General features: G+C 41.8%; 2 protein-coding genes across 6 annotated transcripts; both read right to left on the bottom strand.

Moving 5' to 3' along the window:
- Positions 1–460: 460 nt before the first annotated feature.
- znf384a (zinc finger protein 384 a) lies at positions 461–10554 on the bottom strand. Of its 3 annotated transcripts, XM_041053482.1 has the most exons (11): positions 10412–10554; positions 8355–8422; positions 7082–7397; positions 6452–6574; positions 6108–6271; positions 5935–6011; positions 5507–5731; positions 3848–4015; positions 3303–3381; positions 3028–3186; positions 461–2664 (listed from the first exon to the last, which is right to left on the bottom strand). In XM_041053482.1, the coding sequence occupies exons 2-11, from the start codon at positions 8415–8417 to the stop codon at positions 2257–2259; spliced, it is 1782 nt and encodes a 593-aa protein (XP_040909416.1). In that variant the 5' UTR covers positions 8418–8422; positions 10412–10554; the 3' UTR covers positions 461–2256. The 3 variants fall into 3 exon arrangements, with proteins under 3 accessions (XP_040909416.1, XP_040909417.1, XP_040909418.1); XM_041053483.1 differs by lacking the exon at positions 8355–8422; XM_041053484.1 differs by lacking the exon at positions 3848–4015.
- A 1060-nt stretch (positions 10555–11614) lies between these two features.
- On the bottom strand, positions 11615–19424 carry flot1a (flotillin 1a). 3 transcript variants are annotated; one of them, XM_041053494.1, is made up of 13 exons: positions 19287–19424; positions 18722–18788; positions 18467–18542; positions 17898–17988; positions 17326–17469; positions 16996–17115; positions 16732–16827; positions 16387–16539; positions 16004–16185; positions 15554–15599; positions 15222–15359; positions 14873–15037; positions 11615–14530 (listed from the first exon to the last, which is right to left on the bottom strand). In XM_041053494.1, exons 2-13 carry the CDS (start codon positions 18762–18764, stop codon positions 14510–14512), a joined length of 1275 nt encoding a protein of 424 aa, XP_040909428.1. In that variant the 5' UTR covers positions 18765–18788; positions 19287–19424; the 3' UTR covers positions 11615–14509. The 3 variants fall into 3 exon arrangements, with proteins under 3 accessions (XP_040909428.1, XP_040909427.1, XP_040909425.1); XM_041053493.1 differs by lacking the exon at positions 19287–19424 and having other exon boundaries at positions 11615–13200; positions 14492–14530; positions 18722–18804; XM_041053491.1 differs by lacking the exon at positions 19287–19424 and having other exon boundaries at positions 18722–18804.
- Between the last annotated feature and the right edge of the window lie 744 nt (positions 19425–20168).

Consider the following 20168-nt stretch of genomic DNA (forward strand, 5'->3'; position numbering starts at 1 on the left):
TCTTGTCTAATAAGCCTAATAACAGTTCCTGTTCCGATTCAATCGGTTTACATTGTAATTAGAGTGATATTCACCCATTGCAATGGGACAATGTGGTTGAAAGTGCAGGAAATGTTGAGCAGTCACACACTGGAGAAAGAAAAAAAAACATTTTCCCATAATGTTACCAACTTTTTTTTTATCCATTCCCAAACTTCTCAAGTCTGGAATTTGTTATTCTTTGCAGACTTTGCTGAGCACGGCTGTTATGATCCGTCAGCACTAAAGGTGACTTGGGACACAGCTAATGATTTGGTACTTGTTAATTTTGAGTTCCTTTAGGTTCCATATATGCTTTACACAGGACATACTTCCCTTTTACAGATGAAAAAAGCCTTTTCTATCTATTTTATGTACAGCATACTGAAATACAATAATGCCTCAGTTTGATAATAACGTGGATAACATTTGCAATACAGTCATAATGAAAGTAGGAATAATATGTATGAAAAGTTCTTTAAAAAAAAAAGATTGATAACAGTACCTGTCAGCCATTTTTATCACACAATCATTATTTCCCCAACGACCACCCTGACAATGACAAGTCGGGCTGCGTTTACTCATTGGAGGATAGTAAACCGTCTTCATTTGAATAGTAAGAAAAACATGGGACAAAAACGCTCTGCTAGGACTTTTCTCACTGTTCCCTTCACATTCATGCACTCACTTTGCTTTCTCTCCGAGTTTGTTCACACGTTCCTCTGTTGGTAGAAAAATACATACATGATATATTAAAAAAAAAAAAAAAAAAAAAGTACAATGATGACAAACATAGGCGTGAAGTACAAGCTTCATCAAGTGCTTTCTTTATGACCCCACCCTCCCCACCAACCCCTTCTCTCTCTCTCGTGTTTACATCTTACTCTGCTCCAGATTCCTCACACTTAGTGCATTCGTGAACTGTTCTGTCTCCTTTGTTCAATACTTTGGGCTCTAACAAAGAAATGGTTCCTCATCTCCTCACTGTCTGAGGGGAGGTGGGTATAAATAAGGACATCAGATTTGTGAAATGAACACAGAGATTCAGCACCAGGCTTTAGCCTGATTCCACAATACACCACATTCTTTTCTTCCTGCTGGTCCTTGTCCTTTGTGGTGTTTTCTCAGGCTCCAATCCTGCTTTTCTGATCCAGCTTCTGTTGTCTTTGACAGTGTCATTCAGTGTCATACAAACTTATTTACTTAGTTCGTTCTCATTTTCCAGATCATTCCGTTCTCATTTTCCAGATCAGCAGCACGGCCTTGCTGTTTCAGTTGCTGTGATGAATCTCCACAGTTTTTTCATGATTGATTCCTTCTTTTTTTTCCCTCCCTTGTTTTGGTTTGAACTAAATAGTGGACAATGTTCAGGTTAATGTGATCTGAATGTGTTAAAAATTACACCATTCTTTGAACAAGTGTGCAGAGAATAGTGTATTTTTATGTTATTGTACAGATATTTTACACCTTAATTCTCTGATGATGCCTATTGCAAACAATGCAATAACAAAAGAGAAGGGACACCGGTGAGCCTCTTTTATCAAGATTCTCCAAGCAGAACTGCTGGTTTAGGATCAGCTAATACGTGTGTTTCACAAATCAAGTGACTTGTCCATTAGTTCACAGATGAAATTAGAATAAAGATGCTTTTGAGAAATTCAGGTCTGGATTTAATTACCATCTCATCATGATGTAAAAGCCAAAACTGATCTCAGATTAGGTTTTTGGTAAAGTCTTTACCAGCTGGAGGAAATGCTGCTCCAGGCTGAAGAATAAACTACTTACTGTGTATCAGTGTCCTCGACCAGCATTTCTACTGAGAGATACGTGGTATACATGGGCTCAGGAACTGAGAAACGCATTGTAAAATCTCTGTGTTCTAACAAGTAATTTAAGGTTGTACTCAGCATTAAAGCTTCTTAAAATGTAGAAAAAAATGGCACAGAGTGAAATAAATAAACTTTGGAACATGATTGAACAATCCATTTCAAAACAGTGTCACACAAAGCCACGGGAAAGTTAATCTAAACTGATTCCACTGGTGTCCTGTTGCATTATTATTTAGTATCAATTAGCCAGATGATTTGCAGCTGACTGATTAATTAATTACCCCATTAGCCATTTTTCTCTTGGTTTAAAAAGACTATAATACTGAATACAGTTAAATTACTTGTGTATATGAATCTTTTTACACTTCAGACACTAAATAATTCCTGAAACAGAGTGGGAAGACGCAGCCTACGAGTTCATGTGCTCTACCTGTATGGCTGATGTGGAGACAGTGAGGCAAAGGTCTTTGTGGACCACTGGTAGGTCCGCCACAGAGACCGGTTTGTACTGGATCTCACTGGCTGCCACTGTCTTGTACTGGTGCAGGTCAAATGGGCATGGAACCACAGCTTCTGTGGGTTGCTGGTAGCTGCCTGGGGGTCCTGGGTTTGGGTTCTGGTTGGTGTTATTTGGGTTGGTCTGACTCTGGAGCTGGCTTGCTCTCCCCGCACCACCTCCTCTCCCTCGGCCACGGCCTCGGCCCCTGCCCCCTCCCCCGCCTGGTGTAAGCCCCTGGGCTTGCTGAGCAGCGACTGTTGCTGCCACCGTCAGTGGGTCGGGGTTGTGCTTCCTCATGTGTTTCATTAGATACGTCTCCTGAAGATGGGGAGAGGTAAATACAAGACGTGATGGTGGGAAAGAAAAAACAACAGAAGAAAGGGATGCACTTAATTCAAAGTTCTTGAACTAAAAATGGCTGGTGGTTTTCCTTCCATATGTATACACATAAAACACTTTCCTACTTTAAACACCAGTATTCCAGTAGTGGTGAACACTATCTGGTGTTCTAAATGTGTTGGTGAATGAAGTTAGGTAAGGATTCAAGGACAAATTAATTATGAATCTTTGTGTTATAAAGTTCTATCATGCTAAAAAAAATCAGAACAAAATACTGAACTCTTGTTCAACTTCTCTGTCACATCATCGACTCATGTTTGTTTGATAAGTCTGGGAGCCTACCGAGGTATAGGATCGGTTACAGAGGCCACAGGAGAAGAGCTTGGCATGTTTGACAGTGTGTGTCGACAGGTGCACCTCCAGGCTGGCAGCATCTGTGTAACCACGGTTACAGTTGTGGCACTTGAAGGGCTTGTCTTTGTTATGCTGCCGACGGTGAGACTGTGGAGAGGGGAGAAGAAATACTCAGCAGGGTTGAGTGAAAAAGAAGGAATCAAAGTCTGACTAAAGTGTGTGTTCAGGTCACTATCAAGAAACAAACCCGTGAATTCATTTACCTGTAGGTTGGACAACTGAGTGAAAGCTTTTTCACAGCCTGGGTGGTTACATTTGTACGGTCGGTCACCAGTGTGAATCCTAAACACAATCAGTTGGACATACTGTTAGTTAATTACACTCTATAATGTACACTTTATCCCTGTGCATACGGTACAATCAATTACTGTCATTCACAAATAAAAGTTGACATATTTAGGGTATTTTAATGGAAATAAAACTACCAACAGCTTGGTAATTCAACTCCTTGCTTTCTCATATTTTTGTTTCTTCTTCATTTACTTTCACTTCCACAAAAGGCAATTCCTTTTGGTACGTGGTTTTACTAACTATCATGTCTAAGAATCTGAGTTGTGGAAACTTTTGTGGTTACTTGTACTAATTCAGCATGCCTTCCAAATTTTAAAGATTCTATAAATACACAAAAACTCACATGCAAAAAGATCCTAACGATCACAAAGCCATAACTCTCCACACACCTGCTCCCATCCATGGACACATAAAAACACACCCGAACATTCAAAATCCACCCAGCCCAGACCAGTACCGTGTGTGCTGCTGTAGGTGACTGAGCTGCCTGAATGTTTTCTGGCAGTAGGAGCAGGTGTAGGGCTTGGCCCCAGTGTGGATGCGGATGTGCTGGGACAGGTAGCTGGAGTTGGCAAACGACTTGGAGCAGTGGGGACACTTGTGGGGCTTGGCCTCAGTGTGGTTTCTAACACGGGAAGCCGGGATTGGAGGGTTGAGGGGATGGAGAGAGAAACAGAGAGAGAGAGAAACAGCGAGAGATTTTTAAGCTACAGCATGACCAAACTTCATGATGAACTGAAGACTACATCATGCGCTTAAGTTAACAGGATCCACGATCAACGGTGTTGATCATAGATCACTAAGTTTGACAGTGTGCTCTTTGTGCTGTGTCTGAGTTGTGAAAACACAGAACAAAAACATACAGCAAGCACAGTCACGCTTTTCTCTCTCTCTCTCTCTCTCTCTCTCGCTCTCTCTCTCGCAGCCTCTCTCTCCATTCGGTGTGCCCTGCTCTGAGTGGAGTGTGCGTATATGAATGTCTGGTTCTGCTGCAGTCAGACAGAAATGTACATTCAAATCGTGTGGCAGGCCAGTGGAGCACATCTTACTGTTTAAAACTAATGGCCTGAAACCCACAAAGAAAACCAAGTGCATGGCAATAAAGGAAATGAAAACATGAAGAAGGTGAATGACAAAGGTCAAACGTAAAATGAATACGTTCATCAGAGTCATGACGGCATGAACTGGAGAAAGATGTGTTCATCACTTACACAGTTACATGTAAAACATGTAAAACCATCATGAGGGTGTGAAGGCATGCAGGCTAACTCTGAGTAAAACAACGGTGAAGACAGTTAGGAGGGTGTACTGACTTAAGGTGGTGAATTATCATGCAAAGTGTTCTCACACTTATCAAGATAATCAATGCCCCAATGTAATCTTAGCCAATCTTCTGTTTTTCCAATTTTCCAATATTTTATTTTTCAACCAAACGTCCGTTTTTCTACTTGAATGAAATTCAACAGAAAACGGTGTATTTTAAAACAATATGTGGCTCCTGTGGCAGTGAAAGATCTCCAGAAGGTGCTTCAAGCCAAAGAGGGGATGTCTGAGGGATTTGTGTGAAAGCAGAGGTGGATCCAAAGAAAAGAGAGTAAGCAAGGTAAGGTAAGGTAAGATGCATGCAGCACCATGCAATGCCTGTCAGGGTATCACAAGCAGGATGAGAAAGGTAACACCAACCACCTGCTAAATCCAGGTATATTTTGGTGTTAATTGGTACAGTAATTTGACTACCTCTACCATACACCAGAGCATCCAACCAGGCTCTCATGTATTCTAAGAGGATTTTAGCTCAGAAGTGATGAAATGTGCTTCCTACTGTTAAAATCTTTGATAAATTCATAAAAATAACATGCACAGAAGCTTGATTTAATCCTTTTTGGTTTAAGTCTTGCACCTTCAGCTTTACGCTGTCAACACTCTTATTATATATTAAAAGGCTGCGGCACATCCCTAACCCACCAATCCCTTCCTCCCTTCATCCATCACCACACACAGGCCCACACACGTGTGCTTTACCAACAGAAACCACATGTACAAACATGCGTGGGTGTACGCACGCACGCACGCACACACACAGACAGAGGACCTCACAAACCACTCAGCCCAGTACCGTGTGTGCTGCTGTAGGTGACTGAGCTGCCTGAACGTTTTCTGGCAGTAGGTACAGGTGTAGGGTTTGGCCCCGCTGTGGATGCGGATGTGTTGGGACAGGTAGCTGGAGTTGGCAAACGACTTGGAACAGTGGGGGCACTTATGGGGCTTGGCCTCAGTGTGGGACTTCGCGTGGATCTGCATGTCTGACTTGCTGAAAAACGTCACTGCACACATCCGACACCTTGGCAAGTGAGGAGGGAGAAAGAGAAGTAAGCCTTTATGGCACAAAAAGGAGTCAATGTAGGGTTACATATAGGTTTACAAATACATTCTTTCATTCTTCTGTCTACAGTGTCTGTGTTGGCAGATCACCTGTTCTAAATGCTTCATATAAATCACCACAGACAGGAATGCTTTTCTCTGATCTAAATATCTTTGCACTACCTGTAAGATTTGGGGCCATCCTTGTTAGTATGATCATCCTCATCATTTGACAGGTCATATGGGTCGGCAGCGTGATGCTATAACACAGTGTCAACATGTTAGTTATGATGAAAGCAACACACAAATACACATGATATAACAGCGGTCGTATATATGTATAACAGAGCCCTCACCTGTCCGCCAGCGGCTAGGTGTGCCAATATTAATGCATCGCTTCCCGGAGGGAGGACCCCACCCACTCCAGCCACGCGGCCCATCAGCTGTTTGCTCTTCCTGCCTCGCTTTGATGGAGCTGGCATTACGACTGCAGGGGGGACAGTGATGTCCTCCTTCTTGTCTGGAAACGAGAAATGTGAGATGATGTTGTGCAGGTGTGTGCTGTATTGATCAGGACCAAATCTTACAAAAACAAGATCTACTCAAGCATTTGTACAACTGCATGTGCATATTATGATTAGCATTTTGCGCTGACAGGTTGAAATGACTTAAGTTATGGTGAACTGTGCCTGTGTGTTACCTGTATTTGAGTGGTGCACTGCAGACACTATCATGGTGGTGGCAGTGGGGGGTCCAGCTACAAAGGACTGCGTGGAGGCAGTGGGGACCAGTGTGCCTTGAGGGGTGGTGATCACTAACCCCGCTAAGAGGAAAAGAAAAAGTGTGATTTCATTGTCCAGTTGCTCAAGACAAACATTTAACATTTATTCTTTTGGCACATTAAACCACCATTCCCACTGAGCATCACTAACATTCAGTGAAGTGACAGAAGACCTTCATTTCCAACACAGCCAACATTTAAAGCCACAATAACACTTCTGTATAAGGGTCAAAGCTGCAACACTAACACAGTAAACTTCTCATGATGCTAAAATTTTTACTAATGATCTGGAGCAACATTCATGTAGTTAAACTGGCCCTAAAATCTGTTGTTAATACTTGCTAATGACAATGAATACAAATAGACATTTTTGAGGATCTAAAGAAAATGTTCAGGACATCAGCAGCAGCAGCAGCTGCATATTTCCTGAGTCTGATGCACCCATCTTAAAGTAACACCAACTAACAAATAGAATAACAGAGAGAAATGGCAAATGGAACGGGGGACATCAGGGTTCAGACAGAAAAAAGCACACAGCAGTCCACTAACCTGCAGTCATGATACCCGTGGAGGGAACAGGCACAACGGTGACGTTCTGGGAGGTGTGCGACTGGTGCAGGTGTCCCCCGACAGCACTTAAAGGTACACCGCCGCCACCACCACCTACAGTACCCCCACTTCCTTCCTGTTTGGGGACAACCCGCACACCAGGCCCTGCGTCCACCGAGCTGGGGATGGCGAGCACAGCTGTGGGGTAGTGCGGGGAGGAGGTGGAAGACGCAGACGAGTGAGGGAAGGAGGGCGCATTGGCCTTCTCTGGACCTAGCTGCTCCTTTGCCTTGTTCAGGAACATGGCGTTCTCGATCTAAATAAGAATGAGTAGGGGGGTGGGTTGGTGGTAAGCAGAAGGGGGTGAGGGAGGATGAAGTAATAAAAAGGAAAGGTGAACAGAACGAGAGAGGGTAAAATATTGGGAGGTTTCATGAGTGACAACAGGGTGAGTATAAAGAGGCGGGGGGATAAGGGGGTTGTAAAGAGGTGAGGAAAAGAAGGAATGGTATGATGAAAAATAGTTGAATTGATGTGACAGGAGTATAAGGAAGACAGAAGTTGGAAAGAACAAAGCGAAGGGACAAAAGAGGAGGGAAGACGGATGATATGATCAGAAGGAAGACATGGTTGGAAGAACAGTCAAGGATGGTTTAAATGGAGAAAAACACAGGTAGGGAACATAGAAGAGGCAATATAGGTAACAAAGAAAACGTGTGATGAAGGAGAAATATAAAATAGTTGAAGAGTGGAGAAGATAAAAGAGGGACAATGGGAGGGATGGAAGCAGAATAGAAAGGATAAAAGGGAGGCAAGAAGGAGGTGTCACAAAGCAGGATGAGGAGAGTGAAGGGTGGGAGTCAGTGATGGGTTAGATCCATGTAGGGAGAAGACCGAGGAGGAGTCGGCAGTGGGAGAGAAGAGAGAACGAAGGCATGGTGAGATGCAAAAAGTAAACGACAAAAGGAACAAAGAGGGGTTGAAGAGATGAGAGAGGAGAGGGACAGGAGTGATCACGTGATCAAGTGAACCTTTTCCTTGTCAAGAATTCATACTCAAACATTTTTATATGTGATGTTAACCCAACTTCACCAACTAAGTGAGCATTATTTCATGGGATTATTAAAAACATATTCAGGGTCAAATCATTGTCTGGTGTTATGCAATCTTTAAAGTGTTTCCGTCAAAGTGATGATGGATTCCGGGCATCTTTTGCCACAGCACATATACCATGTGTATTTCAAGACAATTCCAAACATAAGGGTGTCTCTACCTGTCCTTGTACAGTGGGGACGGGAGACCAAAAGTATGATGAGTTGAAATGGGAATCGTCCATTATTTCTGTAATTAAAAAGCAACACACTTATAAAACACCTGTCCTCCTCCTTCTTACTATGTTTTTTTTTTTTTTTTTTTTTACTTTCATGTGAAATGAGACCATGCATGGCTGCATTTCAGTCATCTTAGTTTGTTTCCTTTCCATGTATCCTCTCCTCCAGTGGCTGACATACCGAACATGTCGGTTCAGTGTGTTTCAGTTTCAGGATCAGTGTGGAGTTATGACTAGCCAGTGTAAAATGGCTCTTACAAATTTCACAGGTTGAAGGCAAATGCCTTCAGGTTTATGGTGTCAGAGTTGGTCTTCAACCATTTTTTGATCAGATCTACAGAGAAGAGGATGTAAAAGGAATCAGGCAAAGATGTTCAATCCCAGAAGGGAAGGATATCCAATTTATAGGAGGACAGAAGAGACATGAGTTGAGAAATCACTTATAATTAGTCTTTGAAGCTTTTTATAATGTTTTGTAACACAGCCCAAGCACTTCCTCACTAGTCTGTTACACAGTATGTGTTGCTATTAACAAATGTCACAATCTTAGACCGGTTGCTTTATCAGCAACATGTCAATGAGTCTAATTTTGGAGAACAACCCAATGTTGTGTGTCAAAACGTTGTAACTATTTATTGCCTGGCAAAATAACACAGCTGCAAAACAAATGGTACATATTGAAAATAATATCCTTTCTAAGAGTGCATACGGTTTGTTGAAAACAACACAAAAAGAGTACTTTCTATCTCTTCATCATCAAACCTCTAAGCTTCTGTTTCCTGATCATCTCCCACTGACACACAGGCAACATGTTCTCTGTAGCACAAAGAAGGAAGTTTCATTGTTCTATGTTGGCATGCACTGGCACTTTATTTTCCACACACTTTGCTACTGTTGTAGACCAATAGTAAAAGAAGTTTTGCGGTTTGGATTTCCGTATGCATGTCAAGATTGTGAATGGCATGCATAGCCATATTGCTCACATAGCAAAATAAAAAAAGCATGCATGTAATTACATGTTAGTAAGAATATAACTTGTAACTGTTTAGCTCTTTGGGGGAGTACAGGCCCATGAAAAATAAACTTTAACATAATCTGTTAGACTGATAAAATAAACTCTGAAACAACTAATTTAACGATGTACTTCATACACAACTCTGGCAATACATAACTCAGTACATGTTTAACGTTATTTTTCATGAGCCTCCTGTCCCCTCTGCAGTGGCACAATCTATAAATAAATGATGGGGCAAGCGGGGGAAAAAAAAAGCAAATTAATTAATTTCCCAGAGTCTGTGACCATCTGGGAACTTAGCGTCAGTTACAGGGGGACTGTAAAACGTGTATTACAAAGTAAATGTTTCAGTGATCTGAGAGCCATTTTTAACAAGGGGCACAAGCTGGCTCCAAAACTGTGGCACTGCTAGCTGCGGGCTAATGTTAGCAGTGATTGATGAAATCGTGTAAATTGTCAGAAATCCTTTAAAATCGGGGAGCACCTTTCAAAGCACTCAGCCTAGACGCATTACTCTGCGCCTAAGCGGCTGCCAAGGGCCAAATGAGATACCTTGGTTATAAACAAACATGGCTAGCGTTAGCTGTTTAACGCAACAAGACAAGGGGAGCTAGCTAACTTGCCTCCATTAATTTTCTCCTTTTGTTCGCTGGCTTGCTCTAGCTACAAGGAGGCCTGTATATTCATATGCTTAACTAGCTGGCCGCTTAGTAAACACAAACATCCCTGCTCCCTACGCCTCCATTCCTCACTCCCTGCGCATCTCGCTGAGAGAAAATAAAAAAAGAGAAAAAAAGTCTCGAATAAAAAAAAAAAAAAAAAAAAAAAAAAAAAACCAAGACAGAAAAAAAAAAACGTCGACGCCGTTGCCTCTGTGGGAGACGCAGCTTCATGCAGACTTCCGGCGGTTGGGACGACGGTGCTCTCAGACACACTGAAAATAACAGTTAATTAACAGCCGACTAATAACTCATGTGTTAATTACCGGTGAAATCGATTCCCCGTCAACCCCCCCGGAGCTTCCTCGGGTCGGGACAGTTGGGAAACTTTGTCCAAATCCGCCCCTCAAACCCCTCAGATGTGCCTTTTTTTTTCTTCGTTTTTTTTTCCCTTTTTTTCCCTCCACCGCTCTTCAGCAGTCAAGTCGGCCACAGTTAAACAGCCACGTATCCGGTCGCACCTTTCAAAATAAAACCCATATCATCAACAGCTCTTCCTCTTCAAATTAAAAAAGTTTGTTAAATTTAGGAATGCATTCACAACGCACGTGGAAACCATAGAAAATATAACAAATCCATTTTCTTTAATCAGAATGTTTATTAAAATGATATAATGGTTATGTATGTATCTGGGTGTGCATGTGAGTGGAAGTATGAATTTATACAAAACTGTTAAAATATTTTTCTTAAGAAATCTTTTTTCACTCTTTTTAGCCTTTGACTTTCTAGTGTATTTTTACTCACATATAAGTAATGGAATCAGGATAGAGAAGAAGAAAACTAAGAATTTAATAGCTCTGACAACTTGTTTATATTTGCATAAGAGAAAAAAGCCTTCAGATTTTTAATCGAAGTAACTGGCAGCCGAGGCTGGTCTCCCTACGTAATGTACAGGTTTTACGGAGTGTTGTAAATTTCGTTCGGTAGTACACAGGCCTATTATTCCACAGGTGGTTTGTCTTAATTCTGAAGATAAAATCTTACTTCCTGCTCTAGTTTGGCTATTTCCAGCTAACTTCACACAGCTGCCAACGTCCACACAGTGCCTTCCGGTGTGTTAATTATACTCAACGTGTAAGGTTGTGTACATCATTACGGTTATCAGTTTCTATGCAAATTTAAACTGGACTGTATGGCTTTTTTTTTTTTTTTTTTAGCACAACACAATTCTCAAGTTAATTAGTATATAGTCCCAAATCCCATTTAACAGACACCATTGCTGCTGTGTTCTTGTATCCACAATATTAAATTCACTGTTATTATCACCTTTTGTCCTACTTGTTTTGTTAACTATCACTTCAATGGATTTAGAATCAGGGGGACAGTCAGGGTTGTGGTTATACAGCTGCTGGTTTCACTCCCTGGACAATGAATAAATAAAATAAGCTACACCAGCAAGTTGCACATGGGGAAGCTCTAATTGAACTGCTTAGTGCAAACAGTAGACAAGAGCAGCTCCCAAGGGTGTGCTAGACTGAACCACACTCCTAAAAGAAAAATCAACATTCTTTTACAGATCAATGAAAGGAAAATGTTAAGAAAAAAATAAAGTTTGTTTATTAGGGCCCCACCATGCACGCATGCTCTGTTCTTCATAGGGTCCCCATAATAACATTATGCAGTTACAATTCAAAAACAACACAACTCTGAAAATAGAAATATAAACTGGAACAAATATACAGCACCAAACACATGCACAAATCAGATATTTAAACAGAAAGTAACACGTGAGCAAAGTAAGATTAATAAGTGGACTACAGGATGCAAACTACAGAAGTAAATAACAAGTGGTTTCCCTTTTGCAGTTTAATGACAAGCATATTGTGTACAGGATTAACATTTTCCTAAAAGCACAGATTTCCTGAAGTGCACAGTCTAATTAAAATGTGACAAAGAGCTGCGTTCTGTTTTAGCAACTTAAAAAAGAGATTCTCACTTAAATACAATTATAATGAAACACTGAGACTGCTGTTAGTAAAGAGTCAGTAGAACTGTTATCAATGACTTTGTGAAGCAAACAATGCCACACTGATACTGTATCAAATATATACTGTATAAATGCATCTATATCGATATGCAGTGTCACTTCAGAGTATCACTTCACATAAGACGTTCAATTACAGAAGCACAATGATTATATTTACTATTCTATAGCTAACCTATAGGTAACCTCCTCCTACTCTGGTAACCCCACAGAGAAGTAGCATGAATTGTCCTGACTGAAAACACATGCACTGGCAAGATTAAAGTACAGTTGAAGTGTGTTAACTATTGGTGCATGTATAATAACAGTAGTGTTCATTTTTCAAATAAATAAAAATTTACCTTTAGAAAGTCATTTTAATACATTTGTCTGTACCATAACCAGCAGTGCAGAGAAGTCATGAGCAAACCGTGAGGCATTTAGGGCTGGGCATCATGGAGGAGGTAGAGGATGACAGTGTGACAGGGTTTTGGCTCGTTGGAACTCTTTTCAGGAGCTGACACTTCTGAGCTAGCTCCTACATCTCGTTGCCATTCTGGGTGACAGATGCTGTGAGTCCAACTAACATAGCCCACTTTTCAGTTTTCTCTGTTCTCGACCACCACTCTACCATCCCTGATCACACCTATCAAATCTTAAACAAGTACAAGCTGACATTATCTGACAGTTAATAACCTGACCGACTTCTTAGCATCTTAACCACTTCTCCTCACATTAGACTTCCATTAAAAATAAATATTTATATGTAGTGATACATAGTTCAACATTTCGGTACAGTTACCTCATAACTACACTGTGGTATTCCCACTGCTACAATAGAAGGTTAAAGCTATACTTTACACCACATTAACCTTTAGTTCCACAAGCCACACCTTTATAAGAGCTGCTACATACATGGCTATAATAACACAAAAGGCACCACTTTACTTAAGGTATACATCGAGTATACATCACTGGGCTGTAGGGCGGCAAAGTTTCAAGGGAGCCCGAATCAGAAGATCCAGGTCCAAGCTCCTAAACAGGATCTGTCCATTTAATCCCTGACCTGAGGCCAATTGTTGAGGATGGACACTGAAATAAGACTGTGGTCATCACATCATCAGATTACAATAAAAAGAACACATTCCTTTTGATGCATTATAAAGCTCAGTGTTGCTCGATCGTGAACTTTCAGCATATCCTCATGGTTCATATCATCATGATCAGGAGCACTGACATTTTCTTGTAACATGCAATTTTACATTTACATTATATGAAATGCATGCTCTTGTCTATATAGGCATATAGCAACATTACCAGTAACTTAATTTCCATTTGCCGTTGTGAGTATCCACTAGAAACGGCTGAAAAGTTTAAAGTGACCACTGCAGTCATCTGAAAAAAGATCAAGTGTTTGATATTTAATGCCTGATACTATATTATACTGGTATGCCTTAAGCAAAGGGTCCTGAAAATGATTTTCAAAAGACCTAAAAAAACATATTTAAAAAATTATAAAACATAATAATGCCACACAGATAGTATCACAATTTTACCTGCAAGTCTGTAAATATCCATCACAACGTCAAACACTTAAGGACTGACAAAATGATTATCCTAAACTCTCTTCATAAAGTAAATCTGAATTCTGACAGAAATAAATGATGGGGAAAGAGTGACAGCTGAAACTAAAGGCTGCAGTTTCGGTTTAGTATCAGACTATATCGTGTTAGTAGTATCAGTGGATGAAGGGTTTCATTGCATGTTTGTTTTAAACTTTATGTTAAGATGCACTTAAGGTTTGGCAGCAAGGCAGCGTACACAGGCAGTTATGGAGGTAAACACAGACAGTGGGGACAGACTCAGACAGATAAAGACGTTCTTACAAAGACACAAAATGTGACACACTGTAAAGAGAAGAAGGTAGGACAGGACCTGGGACCATGAAGACAAAGTCTGGTGATTTTCAAAAAAGGACAGGAGACTACAGTTACATTTGTTGCTTGTTTCAGTGAATTTCAGGAGGATCAAGCAACAGGCCTGAATTTGGAAAAGTAATATGTGAACGGTGTTATAATTTGAACACTTTGTGTTTATAGAGGTTATAATACAATATCAGTGGACAGACGGACTATACATAAACAAATAATTAAAATAAAACAACAACTGTAACTGTAGACAGAGGAGCGCAGTGTTTTAGCCCAGACTGAGCTGGTAAAGAGTGAGCCAAAAGAAAAGGAGAAAGTGAAAGCCATTTTCACAACACAGGAACACCACAGCAAGATATCGACAGAGGCAGACACAGATGGTGTAAGTGTAGCACAGGTAGAGGGAGAGTCCAGGCAGGTGATAAGACAGTGTGACAGTGGATCTGCCTGGTCACCAGTTTGGTTGTTTCTCTTCAGCCTGTACGAGAGGTCACCTGCAGAAAGGAGGGATATGAGGGGGACAAAGACAGGTCTTAATTAACAAAGACAGGTCTTCAGTAACAAACCCACAGAGAACAATCACTGAACTCTGCAGCGTTTTCTGTTCCGCTTTCCGCTACTGCAAGACGAGATTGTGGACATCTGTATCGCGGTTTTAGTCTTGCTTTCAGAATTGTTACAGCCCTACATTCTAGTGTCCTCCAGGAGACATTTTACATGGTGTGTAGAGAGAGACTGGACGAGGTTCACTGCAAGAATCATTAAAGTTCAAACTGCACTACAAGTTACAGCAGCTGATCTGCATGTCAGGAATGTACATACAAAGAAAGAGTTACCTGGGAGATGTTGACTCCGGTCAGTTTCTCCACCGTCTCAGGGAGACGGGTCATGATGTCCAGCACTTCTCCTGACAGTTTGGCTGCACCCACCTCCCCACCTCCACTGGACACCATGGTAATTTTCTTGGCTTCACACAAAGGCTTGCTGATCTCTTCTGCCATCTGGTGGAAGACAAAACATGAGGAGCAAGAAGCAACAAAGTGCCTCTGGGAAACTCAGCAAAGGCAGTGTGCAAGCTAAGCAGTTAAATATAAATCCACCCCCTAAAAGAACAACTGCCTGCGGTTTGGTTATATACAAAGTATAAATGGTTAGTATGGACTGTAAAGCATGTTGTGCCCTCACCAGAGGCAGGTTCTCCAGCAGCATGTCTACCATGGCTCCGTCCTTGTACTGCTGGAAGGCCTCTGCCTTCTTTGCCATCTGCTCTGCCTCTGCACGACCCTTGGCCTCGACTGCAAACGCCTCAGCTTCTCCTTTAATCTGAAGGAGACCAAAGGATGAGCTTCCTTTACCAGAAAACACAAAGTCCCAGGAAGAGCCAACCTCACACACATCTACGGAAGTGTGAGTATAAGATCATTATTAAATATACAAAATTCTCAACATGATTCCAATCTATTTGGAAACCTACAGACAGCTGAGCTGGGATTCTGTTGTAGTGATCTGTGACTCACCCTGATGGACTCAGCTTCAGCTTCTGCCTCCATGATCAACTTAAGACTGGACAGAGAGAAAGAAATGCAGAGTCAGTCAGAGAACCACAAATGGTTCAGCCACGGCCAGTCAATATGTCTTATTAGCACAAACTGGCTGACAGATCCTGCATCACATGGGGGTTGGTAGAAATCCTACACGCTAACATAATAAGGAGGGGTCAAAGCTGACAGATCGCAGCTTGCTATAATACAGATGAAAACTGATCTTCTCTTCGAAAATGTAATTTCTCCAACCCTCCATGAGGGTTAGCTCAGCAGCAGAACATCACGAGGTCCACATCTTGCCTAGGGACACATCGACAGAGAAAATGTACTGCAAAGAAATGGGCCTTAAACTCTGGTAATAAAACTGAAAGTCCACCTGCCTACTCTCAGCTTCATCCTGCTGTTAGGGGAAGAACAACTCACCGCTGAGCCTCAGCCAGCTTCTCCAGGCGGTACCGCTCTGCCTCTGCAGGTTTCTTCACCGTGGCCTCCAGCTCTTTCTCCCTGCGGGTGATCTCCTGCTCCTGCAGTGTGATCTGCTGCGTCCGCTCGACTACCTGGACCTGCATCTTCTCCTCCTCGATACGCTGCTTCGTCTTTGCAACCTTGCGCGCGAAGATCGATATACAGATAAAATCGCATCAGCAAGCCACGAAAGATGTTGCTTAATTAAAGAACTACAGTTAGAACTAGTTAGGGGTTCTACAATTTAATTAACTTGCAAGCTACAAAATGCTGATAAATGCATCTGCCAAGTGAGTGACCCGGACATTACTCGAAAGTATTCAGTTGTAATGCTGTTGTACCTGCAGCTGGTAGGCCATCTCCGACTCAGCCTTCTTTGTGTTGACCTCGATATCATAGGCGGCCTTCTTCAGCTCGTAATCCCTCTGGGCCTTCGCCATGTCGATCTCGTTCTTGTACTGAGCTGAGACTTTCTCCTGCATTGCATGGGCTTCCTGCAGACATACAGACAGAAAGAAACAGAACCAGAGAGATGAGGAGGAAAATATGGATCAGTGGGAATAACTTGAAATAGGATAAGAAGATACCTGATGAACAGAGGGTGTTTGTTTTGTTTTTGAAAACACTTAGCACCTTCACTGGAATAACAAAAGCCTTGAAGATGGAAACAAAGCAATATCTCTCACCCTGATTACAGCATCTCTCTTGTTCTGGGCTTCTCCAATGCGAGCGTCTTTCTGCACCTGGGCTGTGCGAGCCTTTCCCAGTGAATGCAGGTAATGCTGTGAACCAAAAGGAAAAAAACTCATTGAAATGTTGGAACCCTCCACAATGTTTTGAGACCAAAAACATAGAGGTAGGAATGTTCATCCTCCTGAAAGCCATTTGACAAAAACACTTTCTGAAGAGTGTTTAAGGTGGTTTTTTTGTAGATGATGGCAAAGCAGTACCTGATCGTCGTGGACATCTTTGAGCGTGTAGCTGACCACACTGATGCCCATGTTGACCAGGTCAGAAGAGGCCACCTTAAAAACCTGCTCTGAGAACTTCTTACGGTCCTTGTAGATCTCCTATAAGATGAAGATGTTTACTGTGACGTGGGACTTTTTGCTGGTGTTGGCACGTAGAATCAAAACAACAGGGAACATTATCCCAACAAAATGAGCCACATGATGCTGTAAATCAATCAAAAATCATGTCCTTAAAATCTCAGCAGCAACATAAGATGCTTAAAATTCATAAACATCTTCAGTATTTTTCTCAGAAGTTCAGAAAGTCACCTCAACAGTCAAGTGGGCGATGATGGCCCGCTGGTGCCCCTCCAGTGTCTCCAAGGCGATCTGGGCAATCTCCGCTTCTGACTTCCCCATGAACATCTGGCAGGCCGCAGCCAGCATCTGTTTATTCTGACCCTGGATCTTCATCTGAAAGAAACGCTGACTGAATAAGAGTCCAGCAACAGAGAAGCTGGTTTTGTATGTGAATACATGACATTGATATTAAAAATTTGTCACATGAGAGATTTGCTGTCAAATGTTGCTGAAACTACATTTGGATGGGAACAGGTAGAATATACAAAGTGCTGACAAAATCATTAACTCACTGATACAGAAATTTTGATATTTGACAACAGGCTGCCTGATTCACATTTGGTAAATATATGCAAAGATATGTGCAGGAAAAATGGCAGATTTAATTTTCCAAGCTAAAAGTCTTGTTTGGTAAATGTTACACATTCAGAGATTCCTGAACCTGCCTGAGAAAATGCACAAACCTTCCAGCTGTATCTATATCATACAGTTTACCAGTGTTTAGATGAAATGCTGCACCCGCTGCAGCCATGAACACTGACCTGAGCTATCCCTGTGACAGAGATGGGCACTCCATGGCGAGTGTAGACTTTATCACTCTTCACATTCAGAGTCAGAGTGTTCAGGGAAATCCTGGAGAGAGACATGGTAAGACATATAATGGAACACATATTTATTGATTATAAATTGCTCTAATGGTATTCATTATTGAGTAGTCATTTCCACTTTGCATTTGCCACGTTGAGTTGCACTGAGTGCAGGTTCATACAGGTATAGAATCAAGGCCAGCTACAATACAGACCAGCAAAACATTAAATGTGGTGCGCTGAAAGGAAATGGACTTAATGTGGGAGGAGCAGTGTGGACTGGCCTGTTTGCAGGCCAATATGTTCAATCTGACAGATGGAGCACTGGTTTATGTACAGCAGAAATTATATTACCAGTCAGCAGTCAGTATCCACTGGTTCGAAGCACTATAACCACAGATTTGTTAATCATATTTATATGATTAACAGAAATGTGACACACATAGACATCAGGAATTGAACTAAAGCTCTGTAAACAACAGAGGATAGCAGAAGATGACAAACCAATTCAGACGTTAGCCTACCTCTGTATCTGCTGAACACACGGGATGACAAACACTCTGCCTCCGGCTATCATCAGAGGAGGAGAACGGCAGAACCCTGAGAGAGATCAGAGATCAAGCAGAGCCTAAATTAAGAGAGTCTAGACATGACCAAGGCTGACTGGTATGAACATATGAAGTGCTGCAATATTTTTGAGTGAGGATACTTTAACAAATTTCCATCACAAAGAAATTTTTAAAACTAGATTTAGCTGTCATCCAGGCCTAAAGCGTTACCTGATACCACCATAGCTTCGTTGGGACCACAGGTGTAGAACATGTTTGCTGCTCCTTCTTCTTCAAACTGAAAACAAACAAAAGTAAGACAATACCTTAACGCTGCACCATCATAGTACCACCCTGCAAACACTCCATTTAATAAAGGAACTGCTTGGAATTAATTTGGAATAGGCGCAGAGTGTTGGGCACCTCTTCTTCTATGTGTGCATTTAATTTTTCTTTTACCTGGTTGTCATTTATAAGGCCTCCGAAAATAGCTACGTTTCTGTTGTATGACTCCCATAATTAAAAGGGAGGGAGGGGCTGTGAGCCAGAGAGCAGACCATCCGCTAAAATCTAATTTACAAATGTGCTGCGCAGTAAAATCCATAAGAATAAAGCATAAGAACGACTGGAAAACCCGCTCGTTACAGCCACGACGTTACTGTTTGCAAATTGCTAGCGGCTTGCTGTTTATCCATTGACACAATAAATTTAACGCACACATTTGTGTTTGCAACCGAGAACGGACGTGTATATAAGTGTAATATAGACTATAAGTGTAATACACAGGTACACTTACCTGTTAAAATAAAAATGGCGTGGTTCTGGTAAAAAATGTAGTCGCGTTTGTGCCTTAAAATTAATGCAACGTGATGTAATTTTATCGCCGCTGATGGTTGTTCCCGTCAGAGTCCAGCTGATGCGGCCAGTAAACGCCACACGGACCGCAGCCTGTGACGACAGCTCAGCGGATTCAGCTGAGCACGCCCACCGTTCGATCGGTGCGCGTCCGCCATCTAGTGGCGCGGTGGTGAACTGACAATAATAAACCTCAGTTTATACTGGGGGGGGCAGGTTCAGCGTTTGAATTTGTCTCACTGCTAATTTCTAAAATACCTTTTAATACTTTAGTCCAGAACCATACTTTCTCTCTGTACCACTGTACCAGTGATATTACTTAGGCACTTAAGTACTTTTACTTTCCTTGAGTATTTCCATTTTCTGCCACTGCATCACTTTTACCAGCAGTACCACAGAGTATTTCTACTCTATCATACTGCTATTTTAACTTCTCCCGCCAGTAAAAGTCGCAGAAAATGGAAATACTTAACTAAATTCAAGCACCTCAGATTTGCACTTAAGGACAGTGCTTGAGTAAATGTACTTAGTTATTTCCCACCGCTGATTCTTTTTTATTCTATTGCATTCTATTGTATTCCGTTCTTCATTGTTTCATTGTAAGTTAATGGAGCTCCAACGGGGCAGTGATGACAACACACGGCACTCCCTCTACTCTTCCGGCCCTTGCCTTTCAGACAAGGAAACCCCGAAAAAAGGAACCTTCCACCCTTTCAGCCAATCAACGCCGGGCCCGTAGACGCAGCAGCCAATCACAAGCGTGAAAGGCGTCGCAAAACTTTCTCCCCGCCTGTGGGAGGCGCAGCGGTGCACACAGTCTGTA

This window comes from Toxotes jaculatrix, chromosome 13 (assembly GCF_017976425.1).
Source record: "Toxotes jaculatrix isolate fToxJac2 chromosome 13, fToxJac2.pri, whole genome shotgun sequence".
NCBI classification, from domain to species: Eukaryota; Metazoa; Chordata; class Actinopteri; family Toxotidae; genus Toxotes; species Toxotes jaculatrix.